The 15,956-nt window shown below is 48.6% G+C and overlaps 1 protein-coding gene across 1 annotated transcript in view; it reads left to right on the forward strand.

Moving 5' to 3' along the window:
- Positions 1-6: 6 nt before the first annotated feature.
- GPC4 (glypican 4) overlaps positions 7-15,956 on the forward strand; it is a 66,987-nt gene continuing 51,037 nt past the window's right edge. Inside the window, exon 1 of the mRNA XM_057377974.1 lies at positions 7-183. Within this exon, the coding sequence (XP_057233957.1) occupies positions 15-183 (169 nt within the window). The 5' untranslated portion in view covers positions 7-14. The remainder of the gene's footprint in view (positions 184-15,956) is intronic.

Genomic DNA, 15,956 nt, shown 5'->3' on the forward strand with positions numbered 1-15,956 from the left:
TGCCCGCCCGCACCATGCCGCGGCGGCGCGGCTGCCTGCCGCCCCTCCTGTGCGCGCTGGCCGCCCTCAGCCTGCCGCTGCTGCTGGCCGCCGAGCCCCGCGCCAAAAGTTGCTCCGAAGTGCGGAGGCTCTACGCCGCCAAGGGCTTCAGCCAGAGCGAGGCGCCCAGCCACGAGATCAGCGGTGAGTCGCGATCGTCGCTGCCGCCTTTGTGCGCGCTCGGCCCGGCCCGGCCCCGCGGAGCGCGGGGTGCGCGCTCGGTTCCCCGGCCCGGCTGTGCCCGGCCCGGCTTCCCCCGCGGCGCGGGGCCCGGAGGAGCTCGGCGCCCATCCCGCTCGGAGGGTCCCGGCGCGGCTGCCCGCCCCCCGTTCCGTGCCGTTCCGTTCTGTTCCGTGCCGGACCGCGCCTGTTGCCGGCCCCGTTCGCGGCTCGGCTCGGCGGGGCGGGCGCTCCTGCCCTTGGGCCGCCGTTTGTCCCGGCGGGGAGCGGGCGGCCCGTCCCGCCCCGGTGCCCGGCGGCTGCTGGCGGAGGGACCGAGACATGGCTCCTTTCTTTTTTTTTTTTTTTTTTCTCCTTCTTTTTTTTTTTTTCTTCCTTCCCTCCACCTTCGTCCCGAGGTACTTGCGCATCCCGGGGACAGGAGTGCTCGCAGCCGGCAGCAGTAGGAAATGGTAGCTAATGTGCTCACACCCAAAACATTTTATTCTTTTTGTTTCATCCTTCATCTCCCTCCCAGGGCCGCTGCTTTTATTTCCCCTTCTGAATGACCTACTGGACCGCATTCTCCGCGGAACAAAGGAAGTGCCTTTTTAGCTGGAATCCTCGGAGACCACCAAGGACTCCAGCTCATGCACTGCAATTTCGCACTACTTTCAACAATAACAAAAATGCATGACTGAATGGCTCAAAAATGTGGAGTGTTGGAGGCATTCATTTCGGTCTGGGACACTGTCACAACACAGACAGACCCCAAGTAAATACCTTTAGACGGCTCAGATAGAAGCTGGGGGTAATCTTTACCATTGGTGTGCCCTCCAGATATGCATACATTATCCTTTTCACTGACAAAATTAAAATCATTTCAGTCGCTTGTGCTTTTATATTGTCAGACTAATGATATGCATTTAGCCTACATCTGTTTGAATAAAATTGCAGGGCCGTTTACTTCTCCAAGAAATATTTTAATGAGAAACGTCTGACTGGTTGCAGTTAAAATACTCTCTCCCCTTCACTCTGCCTGCTTTATAAAATGGTCTCTAATAAATAGYCTTGGATTTGATTTGAGTCCAGCCCTCATCGGTGTAGGATAAGGACGTGAGCAGACTTCCTCTTAGGTCCTGTACTGGGAAGGTTTGACCTAGTCTTTATTTTATATATTATTGTTTAAGATGACTTGGTGAGCTTTGGATAATGTCAGGAGTAGATCATGCTGACAGGGCTTCCATTTGAAGCTCTAAAGCTGTTGTCTGTTTGAGAAAAGTGATGAGCAAGGTAAGATTATTTGACAAAAGAACAGCTTTCTGCAATGACATGCTGAAAATACYGGCTGGGTTGTGTTGCTATTCCAGGGGTGCAGGGAGTCTGTGTCTGGCYTCGCTTGGAAAGCAACAGGTCTTGCAAAGTTGCATTTTAAATGTAATCCTGCTCTGCGGGGTGTTTCAGAGAGGGAGGTGGAAGTCTTTAAAGGAGGCACGCTGTGTACAGCTTTAAAGTGCGGTGTACCTCAAGTGCGACTGCACTGAAAATTAAACCTGGAGTGGGGTGCTACACCTGCTGCAGTTTCACATTCCCCCGGTGAATTAATGTGGTTTTGGCGTGGGTTGTGTTTAGAGGCTCCGGATCTCCCCYTTGCTGCTCAGCTGGTGTACGCAGACATAACCAGGGCTGGGGTGGAATTAGCTCAGAGTGRAGAAGGTGACCTGCCATTGCCTCTGTGGGATCAACACAGGGCACTGGGGTGCTGTGGGCCAGGTGGAAATGCTGGAGGCTGAGGTCTGGCACCAGGGTGAGAAGTCTGTGCTGTGTATTTTCTCCAGAAACGAGTCACTTGCCAAAGCTTTGATTTCAGTCGGTGTTTCAGGTGATAAGTGGCGTGTTTTCCATCGGGAGGGTGAGTGATTTGGAAAGGCTGTTACCTGGGCGCCTGGCTATCGGTGGGAACCAGATAAATGTGTGTGAGGGAATGAGCCATGTGCTTGGACATATCCCACTGGGGTGGTGGTGGAAACTGCTGATTTCTGCTTGGTAGCACCTCTGTGCTCACTGAACTGTGGTGGAGGACAGGTTGGGGAGGGTTCAGTGGGCTGAATGGAGTTGAGTTGGGGAGGGTTCAGTGGGCTGATTGGAGTTGAGTTGGGGAGGGTTCAGTGGGCTGAATGGAGTTGAGTTGGGGAGGGTTCAGTGGGCTGAWTGGAGTTGAGTTGGGGAGGGTTCAGTGGGCTGAATGGAGTTGACGTGTGGACACATGAATGCTGGTGGAATGACGTGTGGACACATGGTTGTTACTGGCATGAACTCGCGTCTGAAGTCCATCAACTTCTTTGTTAGATTTTTGTACTGATTTGATGGATTGTGCTTTATTCTTGCATTCTCTTAGCAAGTTGCTTTAGATCACAGTGCACAGACAGCTTCCTAGCACCTTTCCAAAAAAGTGTCCTAAAAGCTCTGGCAGATTTGTTTCTGTAAGTGTAGWGATTTCTTTGCTGTCAGGGATTACCGATCCTATCAAATGTTGGCCTTGAATTGTCAAATTGAAGCAGTTGGGTGGTGCAGGCAGATGTGTCCCTGCACTGGGCTGTGTGACAGCAAGTGAAACTCATCCTCACTGGAAGGGCATTGAGTCATTTGGGGTTTTACACCATCTCACATGGATTTTTTGGCCACATTTATTTTCTTGTGGAGCAGTAGGTGTGTACAACTTTTTTCTTTCAAGGAAATGCCCRTTCCTGCCAGCATTTTATCTGTAGCATTGCTATTTCATTGACATTAAAAGGTTGCTCCTTGTCCATAATTACCCAGGAGTTCACTTTAACATTTATCTAGACCAGGTTTAGGACCTAATGAGAATATTTGTAAATAACAGGGTAGATCTTGCTGAAGTATCTAGGCATTTCTGAAAGAAGTGCACAGCTGGTCAACTCTCTGCTTGCTTGRTAAGAGGTGTAAAATGGATTATTTGTGGTGTGGGACATAGAGAACTTGTTTCCTTTTRTGTAGCCTTGGTGTTAGAGGTATAAAGACAGCCTACTGCTATAAATCTGTGTGGAAGCATTTCATAATTTGCAGCCCTTTGGTGCTGCTTTGTACCCAARTGATCTTCAGTGGTTTCTGCCCCTATAGCCCTGTGATGAGTGTGAGGCCAAGCTCCTGGCAGTGGTGAGATGCAATCTTGCTGTCACTGGAGAGGTCAGTGCTTGCCTAGCCCTGATATCTGCATGGTTGSTTTGTGAAATCTGACCCTTGGTAGYGTGTAGATAGTAGCTGATGTGGGCAGAGCACCAGCCTCTAGCTGCTTTTAAGATGACTTTGACAGTTTCCTCAGGACAGGTCACATCTTGGAAAGGTCTGGATCCTGGAGCTGCTGACTTTGTTCAAACTCTACCCAGAATGTGTTGTTCCTTCCTGATCCCACGTGTGTCTGGGCTGTCATGGTGATGGGGCAAAACTCCCAGGAGTGACCATCTGAAGGGGCTGCTGAACCTGGTTGGTCTGATGGGCTGCAGAATGAAATGTGAAGTGAGCTGGTGTGRTGGAATCCGGAGACCCACAGTAGGTGGCTGTGATTTAAAAAACAAAAAAAAAACCCAACCTTTCTTTCAAAAGGCTCCTTCTTGCCCTCAGGTGTTAAACAGACGGAAATTCCTTCCCTTTTCCTGCTAATTGGAAGAAGTAGATGTTTCTTTTCCTGGATTGAAAAGGAAAGAAAAAGCCATCTTGCCTGTTGGTGGAAAATGTAGTCAGTTAACAGTCMAAGTTCCTGCAGCAGTGTAATCTCTTCTCTCACTGGCATTGCTGTCCTGGCAGTGGTGGGGAGCACAGAGTTGTCTTTGCAGGGAGCTGGGTGCAAGCCACACTGTTCAGTTTTAGTGAAATGTTCAGTGTTACTGACTTCTGTTTAAACCAAATTAATTGAATAGCTGCATTTATTTGTGAGAGCAGTTCTTTACCCATAGCAAACTGGTTGACCCTTGATTTTTGGACTTCTGGGACTTTGCCCAGAGTAACTTTGTGCAGGTGTGCCCCGATGTCTTGCTGCTGTCCCCAGTGTGTTTATGGCTGTCTGTAGGTGCCTCTGTGTGCTGCCCTTGGTCAGTCAGGAGCAATGCTTTGTTGGCATTGCTCTTTGCTGTGGTTTAACCACAGACAGCAACCAAGCTTCACAMAGTCACTTGTTCACTCCCCTACCAATAGGATCAGGGACAGACCCAAAAGAGTAAAAGGTAGGAGACTCCTGGTTTGAGAAAAATACATTTCAACAGGGAAAGCAAAAGCTGAGCATGCAAGCAAAGCAAAGAATTCAGTTTCCTTGGGCAGGCAGGTGTTCAACCATCTCCAGGACAGCAGAGCCACATCACACATAACAGTGACTTGGGAATACAAATGCCATCATTCCAAATGTTCTCCCCTTTGTCTTTCTTCCCCCACTTTATATACTGACCATGCTGTCACATAGTCTGGAACCTCTCTTTGGTCAGTTGGGSTCACCTGTCCCAGCTGTGTCTCTTCCCAACCTCGTGTGCACTTCCCAACTTCCTCTCCAGCGTGTCAGTACAAGAAAAAGAAAAGGCTTTGGCTCTGTGTAAGCCCTGCTCAGCAATAACAAAAACTTTCCTATATTATCAACCCTGCGCTCAGCACAAATGCAGAACACAGTCCCATACTAACCACTGTGAAGAAAATTAACTCTGCTCCAAGCCAAAACCAGCCCATTGTTTTACATGTCAAGTTCAGCAAATGCTTCTTTAGTTTTTCACATGCCTCTCTTCCATGTGGCCTCTTCCAACTGAGAAAAGGTTTTTGGATCCYCTCCAGGCCGGTGTTACTCGTGCTGTCTGGCACTGCTGAGCTGTTTGCAGGAGGCAGCTCCGGGACAGCTGTGCTAGAAGTCATCACACACCTGGTCATCCTTAAGGTCTATTTGAAGGGGTGGAGCGACCTGGCCRCCAGCTGTACCCATTTACCATGATTGCTGTCCAATAAAAGCAGGGGTCCTTGGCGAGCAGAGGCATTTCTTCACCCGGCGTGCGTTGATGGAGCGATCGCCTGCGCTCCCGTGGATGGCGAAGTGACCGTCGGAGAGCATCCCCGCGGCAAACACGAGCGCTGGCATGGAAAAGTAAATGAGAGAATCGCTTGAAGTATTTTTAGCCGCTTCTAATGTCATTTAGCAACTGGAAACAGCGGGAGGGGGGCGGGGGGAGCTGGCAGCATGCGAGTTGCCCGCAGGCCACCGACGAGCGGCCTGGCGTCCGGCGCTGGCGGCCGTGTGGCTCGGGCAGTGTTGGCAGGAGCTGGCGGCGGCTCCCGGCTGAGTCACGGCTCCGGCCGCCGCTCGGCTCGCCTGGGACGCGGCTTTCTCTGYGCGAATGTGCAGCGCGGGGTTTTGTTCGGCTGCAGCGGCGCGCCGTGTCCTAGCAGCCGGCAGCGTCRAGCATGTGGTTAGCAGCAACTGCTTGCAGTGGTCCGGGATGAGTGGGAGTATCGTTTTCCTTGGCAGACACTTCATAGAAAGTTCTGTTTTTTCTGCCAGAATAAGCAGTCATTACATTCCATACAATTCATAGTCAAATTATTATCTATTGTTAAAATTGCCTTAATTATCAGATGTTTCCTTAGACATGTAGCTGTTTTTTAAGAGGCTGAATAGGCGTGTGTACATTGTGCAGAAGGCCTGAGCTGCACAATGTTTTCAGTAGTGTTTTGTAGTTTCAGGGAGATTTTCTGTGGCTTTCGTGTGTCAACAGGCTTTTTATTCAGACTGAAACAGCTGCAGAGCAAGGCCAACAGGACAGCGAGGTGCTATTTTGGGTCTCTGCATCTCCCCTCTGCTGTGGTRTTTCCTTGGTACCTGTGAAGCCAAGGAAGTTCGGGATGATACATCAGTGCTGTGTGTGTGTGATGGCTCTAGTGGGGGAAGGTCCGAGATGAATATTTTCTGTCTTGGAGATGTAGGTAGCATCTGCCCGGTAGGGCTGGGTCCTCTGTTAGGAGGCTGGAAAGGTCCCAGTTCCTCAAGGTGGTGATGTTTGTGGTCTTCTCAAGAGGTGTCAGACATGTGATTCTCATCTCCTGTCCCCTCCACCCATACCCATTCCCATCATAAGGAGAGGGATGCTCAACATGGACTTCTGAATGTGCCATGTGTGTTGAGTTGCACAGGCTCAGTCCTTTGATATCTGCAGGTTTGGGCAACACAAGGATGGAGCACCAGGATTATTCAGTCTGCTGCAAAATTCCTTGCCTCCTCCTAGAAGAGGAGCAATCCTCAGGGACCTGATTATTTGCTTTTGTTCTGCTTTTTTTTTTTTTTTTTTCTGTTGGTGGGGAAGGAAATTCTTGTTAGCCAGAGAGGTCAGGATGTGTCTCCTCGCCGGCGGCCAGGCTGAGAGCGAGCTGCCAGTCCCGGTCTCCCGGGCAATAACCTCCTTGCATTCCTCACATTCCTCCTGCTTTCTCTTTCTTTTGAGATTATGAAGATAACTTCCTTCTCCCATTGCTAAGCAATGCAAAGGCCCAGCAAACTCTTTAAGTTTCCCTCTTGCTCTCTAAATTACCTCGTGTGCTCCAAGATGCCCTATGGCAAATCCCTCTGGTGCCCTGGAAAGTGCAGTTTGTGCTCTTCACTGGGGTTTGTGCATCTCAGGAAGAAAGGTACTCTCTGTATTTTATTTTTTAATTGCCAAGTGTTTTAATTAAAAGAGATTAACAAACCAGGAAGCAGGTAAAAACGGGCTACAACAAAGTAGTAAAGAGGTATTTCATGAAACTATTTTCCTTTTCTACGAGGGATTTTGGRCCATCTGTGTTTTTCTTTGCCTGTGCAGAATACCTGCAGCCCTGCAGAGGCTGTGGCTCAAGCACCATGTTTGTGCCAGAGGATTTTCYTCTTGTTTACATCTTTCTGGGCTGGGAAAGGTGCTTCGATAAAAATAGGATGTTGGGAAGAGAGGACCTGGTAAGAAAGTGTTGGAGGTTTTATAGGAGGCTGATGGACTTGGATTTGTGGGAGTTCCCTGTGAGGGACTTCTSTCTCTGCAAGCTTTGGTGTTGGAAAGGTATGTGGATGGCGGAGAGGGGCTGCCCTGAGCAAAGGATTTTGAAGGAGTATTTCTCTTAATGTTTCCAATTTAGAAGTTGAGAATTGTCTGGATTTTAAGCAAATTCAGATGGGAGCAAACAATGATGAAATGTTTAAAATATGTTTGAACATTTTTGTGGGAATAGGAACAGTTCTTATACAGACGAGGCTGCAGCTTTCGGGAGGTGAAAATATGTGGCCCTTACACATTGTCAACATTGTTGCTGCCTTTTTTTTTTCCCCCCTTCTTTTTCCTTTTTTAAAAATGCTCATAGGAAATTGGCTTTGGTAATTGAGTTTCTACAGAACCACAACATCCAATAGCTGTTCCTTTCCCGGGGTCACCCTTAGGTTAGTTTAAGTAATGTGCAGTCAGTTTAACCTCTTGTGGTTTGTAGTGCTATTCTAGAAATTACTGGTGATTTGGGGTGTGTTAGAGTAACAACTTCGCAGGAAAACCCCAAATGTCAGGGTGTCTGGTTTTCGGAGAGCTCTGACCGCTTGCTTGCCCTGTGAAAACCAGGCACCTTAAGGTACGTCCCTTCTTGCATCGGAAAATGCAGTTAAAGCCTTTATGGCCCRTTGACTTTCCTTTTGAAAGAAGCTGAAATAACCCTGGGTGATTTGTTTACCTACACTGACTTATAGCATCCTCCTGCTTGGACGCAGAACCTGTGCTGGATGCTTGGTGTTGGGTCACATCGCCCTGCGTGGTGCTGATGGAGGAGCAGCAGTGCCCTGGACCCCAAATCCMGGGGTTTAGGGGATTTGCTGGCAGCAGAGGGCCAGCTTTAAGAAATTATGAGCTGRGGCTTTAGCTTTGTAGCATTGACAGTTTGGTATAAAAAGCTCTGTGTTGCAGGCTGTGATGACAGGGGGTGATAAATCACTCTTGGCTGGTACTACAGGTTCTAATAATGGTGTTTTAAAAAGATTACATGGGTTTTAATACAAACTTTTTGCTTCTTTGTACTCTCCTCTTTTTAAAGAGCRGAGCCTGTTTTGATTCAGCATTCTTGGAACATAAAAACGGAGCCAGGATTTTACTGGGCTGAAATGCAGTTTTTTGCTTCTTCGACAGACATGAGGATCTTGTTTGAGTGTCTTTATAGCCAACTGGCTGGCAGTGTCCTCTTTGCTAGGGAGTTGGCTTGTTTGTTTTAAAGGTGACTTTGCCCCACAGAAGATTACAGAGCAAGCGACTTTGTCCAGTTGTGATGCGTACTGCTATTGGAAAGAAATCTGTGATAGGGAGAGGCATGCAGTAAGGGGGATAAATGACCTCCTTCACCTTCCTTGACTCCTTGGCTCATTCCCATGGGAGGGAGAGGGCATTTATGTGATCAAAGAAACGAGCGCAATTATAAGCCTGATGGAAAATCAGTCCCTTGCCAGCTACATATGGGCACCCAGGCRGGCTTTGCCTTTGCTCTGAATACTGCGGGCTGGATTTTTTTGTGTACCAACCTTAGCGTTTCTGAAGTGTGGTGGCCAGCAGTTCTGGGGGAGCACAGGGTGCCTGGTGAGCCAAGGCAGTGAGGCAGCCACATCCCCTTGCCTGGGCAGAGGCACTGGGAGCAGGCAGCTGGCAAGCACCCGGCACGCAGATCAGGGGTCAGAGTGGTGCCACCGGTTTGGTTTGGACTGGAGGAAAACAAACAGGCTTCCTCCTGAGTTTTGGCTCCATTTAGAGACAGAACTGAGGGTGCCATAGGGCCGTATGCTTTTCTTCTCGGTGGGGGGAAAAATGGCTTTAATAGCGTCTGCTAATGATTCAGTGCTGTTTACATAATAATTGTGGTTCGCTTTCATTAGCTCTCATAATGAGATTGCTTTCTTCCAGTGCAATCACTTGCTGGTTTGGTTTTACGTGCTCCTGCTCCCTGAGCATGGCAGTGGGACAAGGAGGGAGTGCAAGGGCTCTGTGCCTGGCCTGGCATCCCTTCCCTGGCTCCAGGCATGGAAGAAAGCTCAAAACTTCTCACTGGAAAGGAGAAGAGGTGAAGGGGTTTTGTTCTGCTGGGACCCAGGTGGTGGTTTGGAGCATCATCRCAGCGGTTTGGAGCATCATGGCATCTTAGTGGAGTTGAGATTAAATCCATTTTGTGTGATTTGTCAGCACAGGTTCTCTCATCTTCATACTGAAAACTCTTGCGCTTAACCTGTTTGTGAGGGAGGCAATCCAGTGACCTGCTTCCGCACGGAGGAAGAAATCAGGTCCTTTTGTCTCCCATTTCCACCATATCAGAAGCAATGATCTGTGACAGTGGCCATAGATCATGGATATTGTTTGCRTGTAGCTGCTGCAGCCTAACCTCGATGTCGTACTTGTTTGCTTTCCATGTCTGAGTAACTGTGAGTGGTGGCGATGCTGCTCCCCAGGCTGCGAGTCCCTGCCTCCTGCAGCACCCAGCCTGTGCCAAGGAGCTGCCGTGAGCGCCGGGGGATAACACCCGCTGCCGAGCTCTGCTAAATTAATAATGTCACTGGGAGCCGAACATAATAGCGTGCGTGCTGCCTTTTCAAAAGGTAAGGCTGGGTGTTTGGTTGGGTGATTTTTTTTTATTTTTTTTTTTCTCCTTTGTAGCTTAGTAGTGGGTGCATGAGGGTTTTGGAGCAGCTGAGTGCTGGCAGGCTGGACATGGGTGACTCTGGACAGAGCAGGATGGGTCTCCCTGGCACAGTGGGGAGCTGTGTGCCTGGCTTTTCAGATGTCCCAGGGCATGCATACCCTCTCCCTTTTGGCTGCAAGTGATTGTGTCTTCAGAAATATGTCTCAATTTGCTGCCAGTGGTAGATGAAGGGCTTGCCTGCTGGAGGGACCTGAGCAGAGGATGAGTTGACCTTCTTTGCCTTTGCAAGACAAAACACTTTCATCGGGGTTTGGGAAAGGTGTTTGCTGCTCTTAGCTATGTGGCTTCTGCTAATTAACATGAGTTAATTGGGGCTGGTTGGAGAGCTGTGGCTTGGTGGTAGAGGAGGCTGGAAGAGACGGGGCTCAGGGCTGCTCCAGCCCTGTTGAGTCCAGACCACCAAAGGGATCCTGGTGCAGGCGCCTCGCTAGTGAGAGCTCCACATAACTCAGCCCTCTGCATTATTAAAGGCTTCTTTATACCTTTTCTTGCCGAACTCCTGTGAGAACAGCCAGYCTTTTCAGCAGCCTGAAACCTTCCTTAGGGGGAAGGTTCCATGTGGGGAAGCAGCCTGGCTGGCAAGGCGCTGCTCCAAACCAGCCTTGAAGCTGCTGTGGAAGCATGCTGGGACCAGGCGAGCCTGGTGCTCCTGGCCAGGCTTGCCAAAACAAGGGCTGGGTCCACTCGCTGCCCAGCCGGCTCAGTAGGATCCTGAAAAATAGTTGTGGAAAGTAGGGGTTAAATTCTAGGTATCAAAATATGCACAAAAGGTTAAATGAGACTTCCTTCTTGTCAATGAATTACGGCTTGAAAATATTTGCATTCTTTCCTGAAAGATTTAGGAATAATTATATAGCACTCAGGGGCAAGGCATTCCCAGATAAACTTAACAACTCTGTAATTTGTACTCGAGGCAGGGTTTCCTGTAAATGATAGCTTTGTTTAATTTTACAATGCTGCTTCCAAATGTTTGCTGAGTATGAATTGCCAGCTAAACTGGACTTGTGAATCTGGAAGAGTGTTTATTTGTTTGTTATTGCAGACAGCAAGAGCTGCTGTTAGGCTAAAACTTGGCATCTCCTTTATGATTTATAGCCATCCCTCCCCAGGCAGGTTTGGTGGGGTGGGCAGCYGATGTAGGGTGTGAACAGCTTTCTAACTTCTCTTTACAAAATTCCTGAGCTTCTCTAGGATCTCCTCCTGCTCTGCCTTTCTTTTTCTGGGGTTGGGAAAGGAACGCTGCAGTCGCAATGCACATACTTTATTTCCATTACTCAAAGCTGGAGTCATGCATAGTTACAGCCAAAGACACTTCAGCAGCTCTGGGGATAACAAGATAGCTGACAGACTGGAATGTGGATTTATCAGGGGTAAAAACTGGCAAAATTCCTTATTTCTGGTTCTTCTTTTTAAATAGGCCCTTCATGCTCCTGCTGTAAGAGCCCACCGCTTGTTTAACCCCTTGTGTTCCCCCAGCTGAATCAAAGGATGAGCACTGGGGCTGCTCATGTGTCTTTTAGGATTAAATTGCTCAGTCTCACTTAGTTCCTAGATGTTGTTTTTAAACTGCAAAGCTCTTTTAAGAAGTGCTTTCAATGGGTTTTTATTTTAAAGTGCAAGCCTTTGCACCAGATGTCTGAGTGACCACAGAATGTAAATTTTATTGTGTGTTGCCTTTGGACTGGCAGTTTGGGAGACTACTGGGCAGTTAACATAGGCAGATTGTGCCATGAAATCYGCCTCCTTGGATTTGATTCATATTAATTTATTTCAAAGCAAATCTCTTTATTGGCTTCAGTTTCATTTTGYTGTGGAGCTACTTTTACTGTGCCTTTGCTAGGACCTGGAAATACTTACATTGCTATGAGAAATAGGTCATATTCAGCTCCATGGATTTTCAGTTATATATATATATTAATATTGCAAGACATTAAGCAATTTCTTTTTGGGGAAACAAGTTATGGCAGMAGGAGCACACTTGGAAGTTAAATAGATTAAGTGAAATCCCTGAATTACAGGAGCGAGGTTCAGAAGACAAGTCAGGCAGTTTAGGGAAGGAGTTTCAAGTTAAAATTTAACCTTTCCCAGTCTTCTGTGAGCAGTGGTGCAGCAAGACCTGCCTAGAGCATCCCAGTGCAAAAGCCTGGGTGAGGGCTCTGACGTGGCCATCTGCAGGGTGGATGGATGTGGAGCTGATAGTTGTGCCTGTGGCTGAGAGTCTTGACCGGCTGAAAATGAAGAGAATTTCACTTTTTATTGGAAAAGGAAAGAATTGCTCAAGGATTGCAAAACACTTTGTTTTGGAAAAAATGTCATTGTTTGAAAATAGCACAAGAGCAGGAGGGGAGCTGTCCCTAAGCCTGTGGCAGTCCTGGAAACCTTTTTYTTACCTGGGGGCTCAAGTGAAGCTTCAAGGTTTAAGTGTTAGCTTGGACTTTTGTCCCAGAGTGTCCAGGCTCGAGGGCTACCCTTCTCCCATTCCTGCTTCTTCCTTTGGTGGTATAAGGATGGGGAACTTTATTTTTACTCTTTTTAAAATTTTCTATTTTAAGCAGGGGGATAAAAGTTTAGAAAGGAAAGGAAGTCTTGGCTTGTGAACCGAAACACTGACAGGGTGGTGGCCAGCACTTAGTCTCTCACGGGATAGTTGCTGGCTCCTGATTTTCTGCCCTCTGTGTCCTTTCTGCTCCCTCCCTGCACTTACCTCCTTGGCTGAGCCCCAGGCACGTTGATTTGATCCAGCATGGCCCATCATCACTTTGCTGCAGGCTCTTGCCCAGTTTTGGCTGGGTGCATCCCCACAGCAGGAAGCTGCTYTGGACACAGCACAGTCATCCACTGGAGACACCCAGCCCACGTGGGTTTGCCACCGAGGGCAGCCCTCCTGCCAAAGSCTTGTCTCAGCCCTGCCAGGATCTCCCATGTAGCTGGCAGGTTGCTCAGTGCCTTCCCATTGCAGGGATTGCCCATCGTTCCTCCGGACTTTTTTTAGCTGCCAAATTTATTTTATAGGGTATTTTTGCTGACAGAAGGTGTTAGGACACAGCAGTGGCTGTGGGGAGGATGGGAGCTTCTCTTCCTGCTTCACAAAGACTAACACAAGTGGTAAATCCATCCCATTCTTCTCATCTTTCCCAGGGCTCCCAGTGCCAGGGCTGTTTGCCTTCCTGCTGGTGGATTTTGGATGGTACCACCTGGGAGGTGGATGGCAAAGGTTCTGTTTGCWCTCCCTCCTCCCCCCAGGTTGCTCAAAGCCGTGCTTAAGAAGACAAAGTAAATCCCTTCAATGCCTGCCAGCAAAACCTCAGTGCAGTTTTCTCCTGGTACAGTTGGGTGCTTTCAGCCCAGTGTGTTGTTTTCCCACCCCACCAAAGCTGTTTGCACAAGCCCAGCTGCTGTTCAAGAGAAGGTATCAAAATTGGGGTMTGCAGGTGGACAGTCTGTGCAATACCAGGGCTGAAGTATCTCTCCCAAACTTGCTTTTTCCAAAATACTTAAGAAAATGTGACCCTGTGCCATGTTCCCATGTGGAGCAGCAATGAGAAGGCATGTGCTTGCATTGTGAGACATGTTTGGGAGGAAGGTAGGGAGCTCAAAAAGGTTTCATTTTTAAAGGTTGAAGTGGCTTCCTGTGCTCTCCTGGGAGAGATTTGCTCAAACAAAGGTGGCAGCACAGAAGTTGACTTGGGAATTGTTGCAGAGACACYGGGATTTATCAGTGCTGTGGTGAGGAGGAGGTGTGCCTGTGTGAAGCTGGCGGCAGATAAGGCTGGTGTTCACAGCTGCACCAAGGAGAGCGGCATAGATAGGGCATCCTGCACAGGGGGAGAAGGAGGAATTTTTAATTTTGTGATATCCTTATCTTAATCCTTTCTCCCCTCTCTCCCACCCCCACTTCTTGCCTCTTCCAGGGTAGGTTAAACTACTCAGCCTAGCCTTTTCCACAAACACTGGCAGGCTGGTGGTTCCAGACCTGGGAATACATTGGGAGTCTGTTTCAGCAGCGGGATGGGTTTTTGGACGTAGGTAGTGTTGTGCTGGCAGAACACAATGCAGTGCTTGTGTGAGCTGGGTGGCTTCTGCAACGGATACCTGGCTGTTGGAAAAGTAACACTTGGTGGGAGTAGCAGTCAAGGGCTTAAAAGCACGTTTTTCAGGTAAAAAAATCTTATTTACAAACTCAGCTGTGGTCTTAGCTCTGAGGTGTTTTGTCCAAAGGGAGATGAAACTGAGAGGTGGGAGGTAAAGGCGATGCTTCTGAACGTCACCAGTGCTGGGGGGCTGTATCCCTCTGTATGGTGGCCCAGTTTCAGGGAGTTTCAAAGGTCCTGGGCAAGTTGCACCTTGGATTTTTGGCGCTGGACTTCCCCTGTCTCCTGTTGTGCTGCTTATTTGCCTTTCTCCATGTGTTCCTTTAGCCTTGGCCATGTGCGTTTCTGGAGGTTTGTCTTATTTACATGAACAGTTCTCGGAAAGTTCAGCTGAAAAGCAGCTTTTTTCCTGGGAACAGCCAGGAACCCACTAGTGTGTGATCTTTGTGTATAAAGTTGCCTTTCCCTGATTATAAACAGTGGCCCTAGGATGGATGTGCGGTGGACCTGTTTAGATTTAAACCTGACCCACCTCCTCATTTTCAGTGCTGGCATCCCCTTTAAGCAATGTGTTCTTTCCTGCCTTTTRCAATAACACATGATGTGAGTTTTTTAACCTTTACAATTGGAAAGTCCTGTCAAATTGTGCTGTTCTGCTGTAGGCAGTAGTGTATATATATAATATTTTTTAAATGGTATTTTTTTCCTGATGCAATATCGGATACACAGATTGCCTGTTAATTTCCCACTGATGGCCTGGCAAGATAGATCTTTTCCCAAGATAGGTTCTCTGTGGCTATCAGGCTATGTCCCAGTTAGCCCCTGGGAGCTCTGACTGAGTGAGGAGATGAGCTGGGAAGCACACATCTATGCCTTGGTCCTGCATCTGCAGTGGAAGAGCTGCTRCAAGATCAAGCATAGCTCTGCTGGCTATCCCTCCCAGAGCCCTTCATTTGTGTGTTTCCCCAACCCTGCTTTGCATCAGATTGATGCCAGCTAATTATTTATGAACCCCTTTAATTGGTGGCTCTTTCTGGTCCAGCTGTTTGTACAGTCATGAGCAGAGTGAAGACTTGGGGCAGAGCAGCATCACCTTTCTTCCTAGGAAGGCAGGCTGGAGCGAGGGATTGACAGCATCCCTGGGGTCAYTGATGAAGCGAGAAAGGCCTTTGTGTGGTTTTGTGGGCAAGGCTGAAAAATGCAGCATTCCACAAGTTTGCTGCTTTACTGGGTGTTCATAGTGTGCAAGTGCATATTGAGATGTAGCATGGGTTCCTCAAACTGAGTTATGGCTGTGATGCTCTGGAGAAGCATTTCTGGGGTGATGGCAGTGGTTCTTCCAGACTCCTGGAAAGCTGCTGTGCAGTGGAGTAGCTCAGCTGGAATATTTGGTCCCAAACTAGCTCATTGTGGAAGGGGCATTGCCTGTGTCTGGCCTGAGAAGGTCATCCTATGCTGAGCCCAACTGGGGGGACAGCCAGGAGCTGGAATTGTGGGGCAGCACAAGTGCTGTGCCTTCCCTCTGGTGCCAAAAGTCTCAGTGCTATGAAAATGTCTTGTGGAAAACTTTCCGCTTAGAACTGAAGTCTCATTTATGTCTGCCCAGGACCTGCTTTTGGACTGAATTTTATTTTCTAAGCAAATGAGACTTTCTGGTGCTTGAGGGGGTGGAAATAACTGCTCCACCAACTTGCAGCCTGCCYGCCTTCGAGGGGCTGGGAGCCAGCGGGGTGTTTTGGCAGAGGAGGGGGTTTGTTCAGCAGGAGCAGGGTAGGGRTTGAGGGGGGCAGTGGGTAGCACAGCTCTCTTTCAGACTTAGTTTGTGAGCCYTCTAAAAATTTAGTTTTCAGGGGACCACAGCTCCCATATTGCAACCTTCAGACTACTGCTGTGCTCCCACAGACCCTTCTAGTCGCCCCCCAGACTGCAGATTAC

The sequence above is a fragment of the Malurus melanocephalus genome, unplaced genomic scaffold, assembly GCF_030028575.1.
Source record: "Malurus melanocephalus ecotype Western Australia unplaced genomic scaffold, MMel_1.1 scaffold_335, whole genome shotgun sequence".
In the NCBI taxonomy this organism is placed as follows: Eukaryota; Metazoa; Chordata; class Aves; order Passeriformes; family Maluridae; genus Malurus; species Malurus melanocephalus.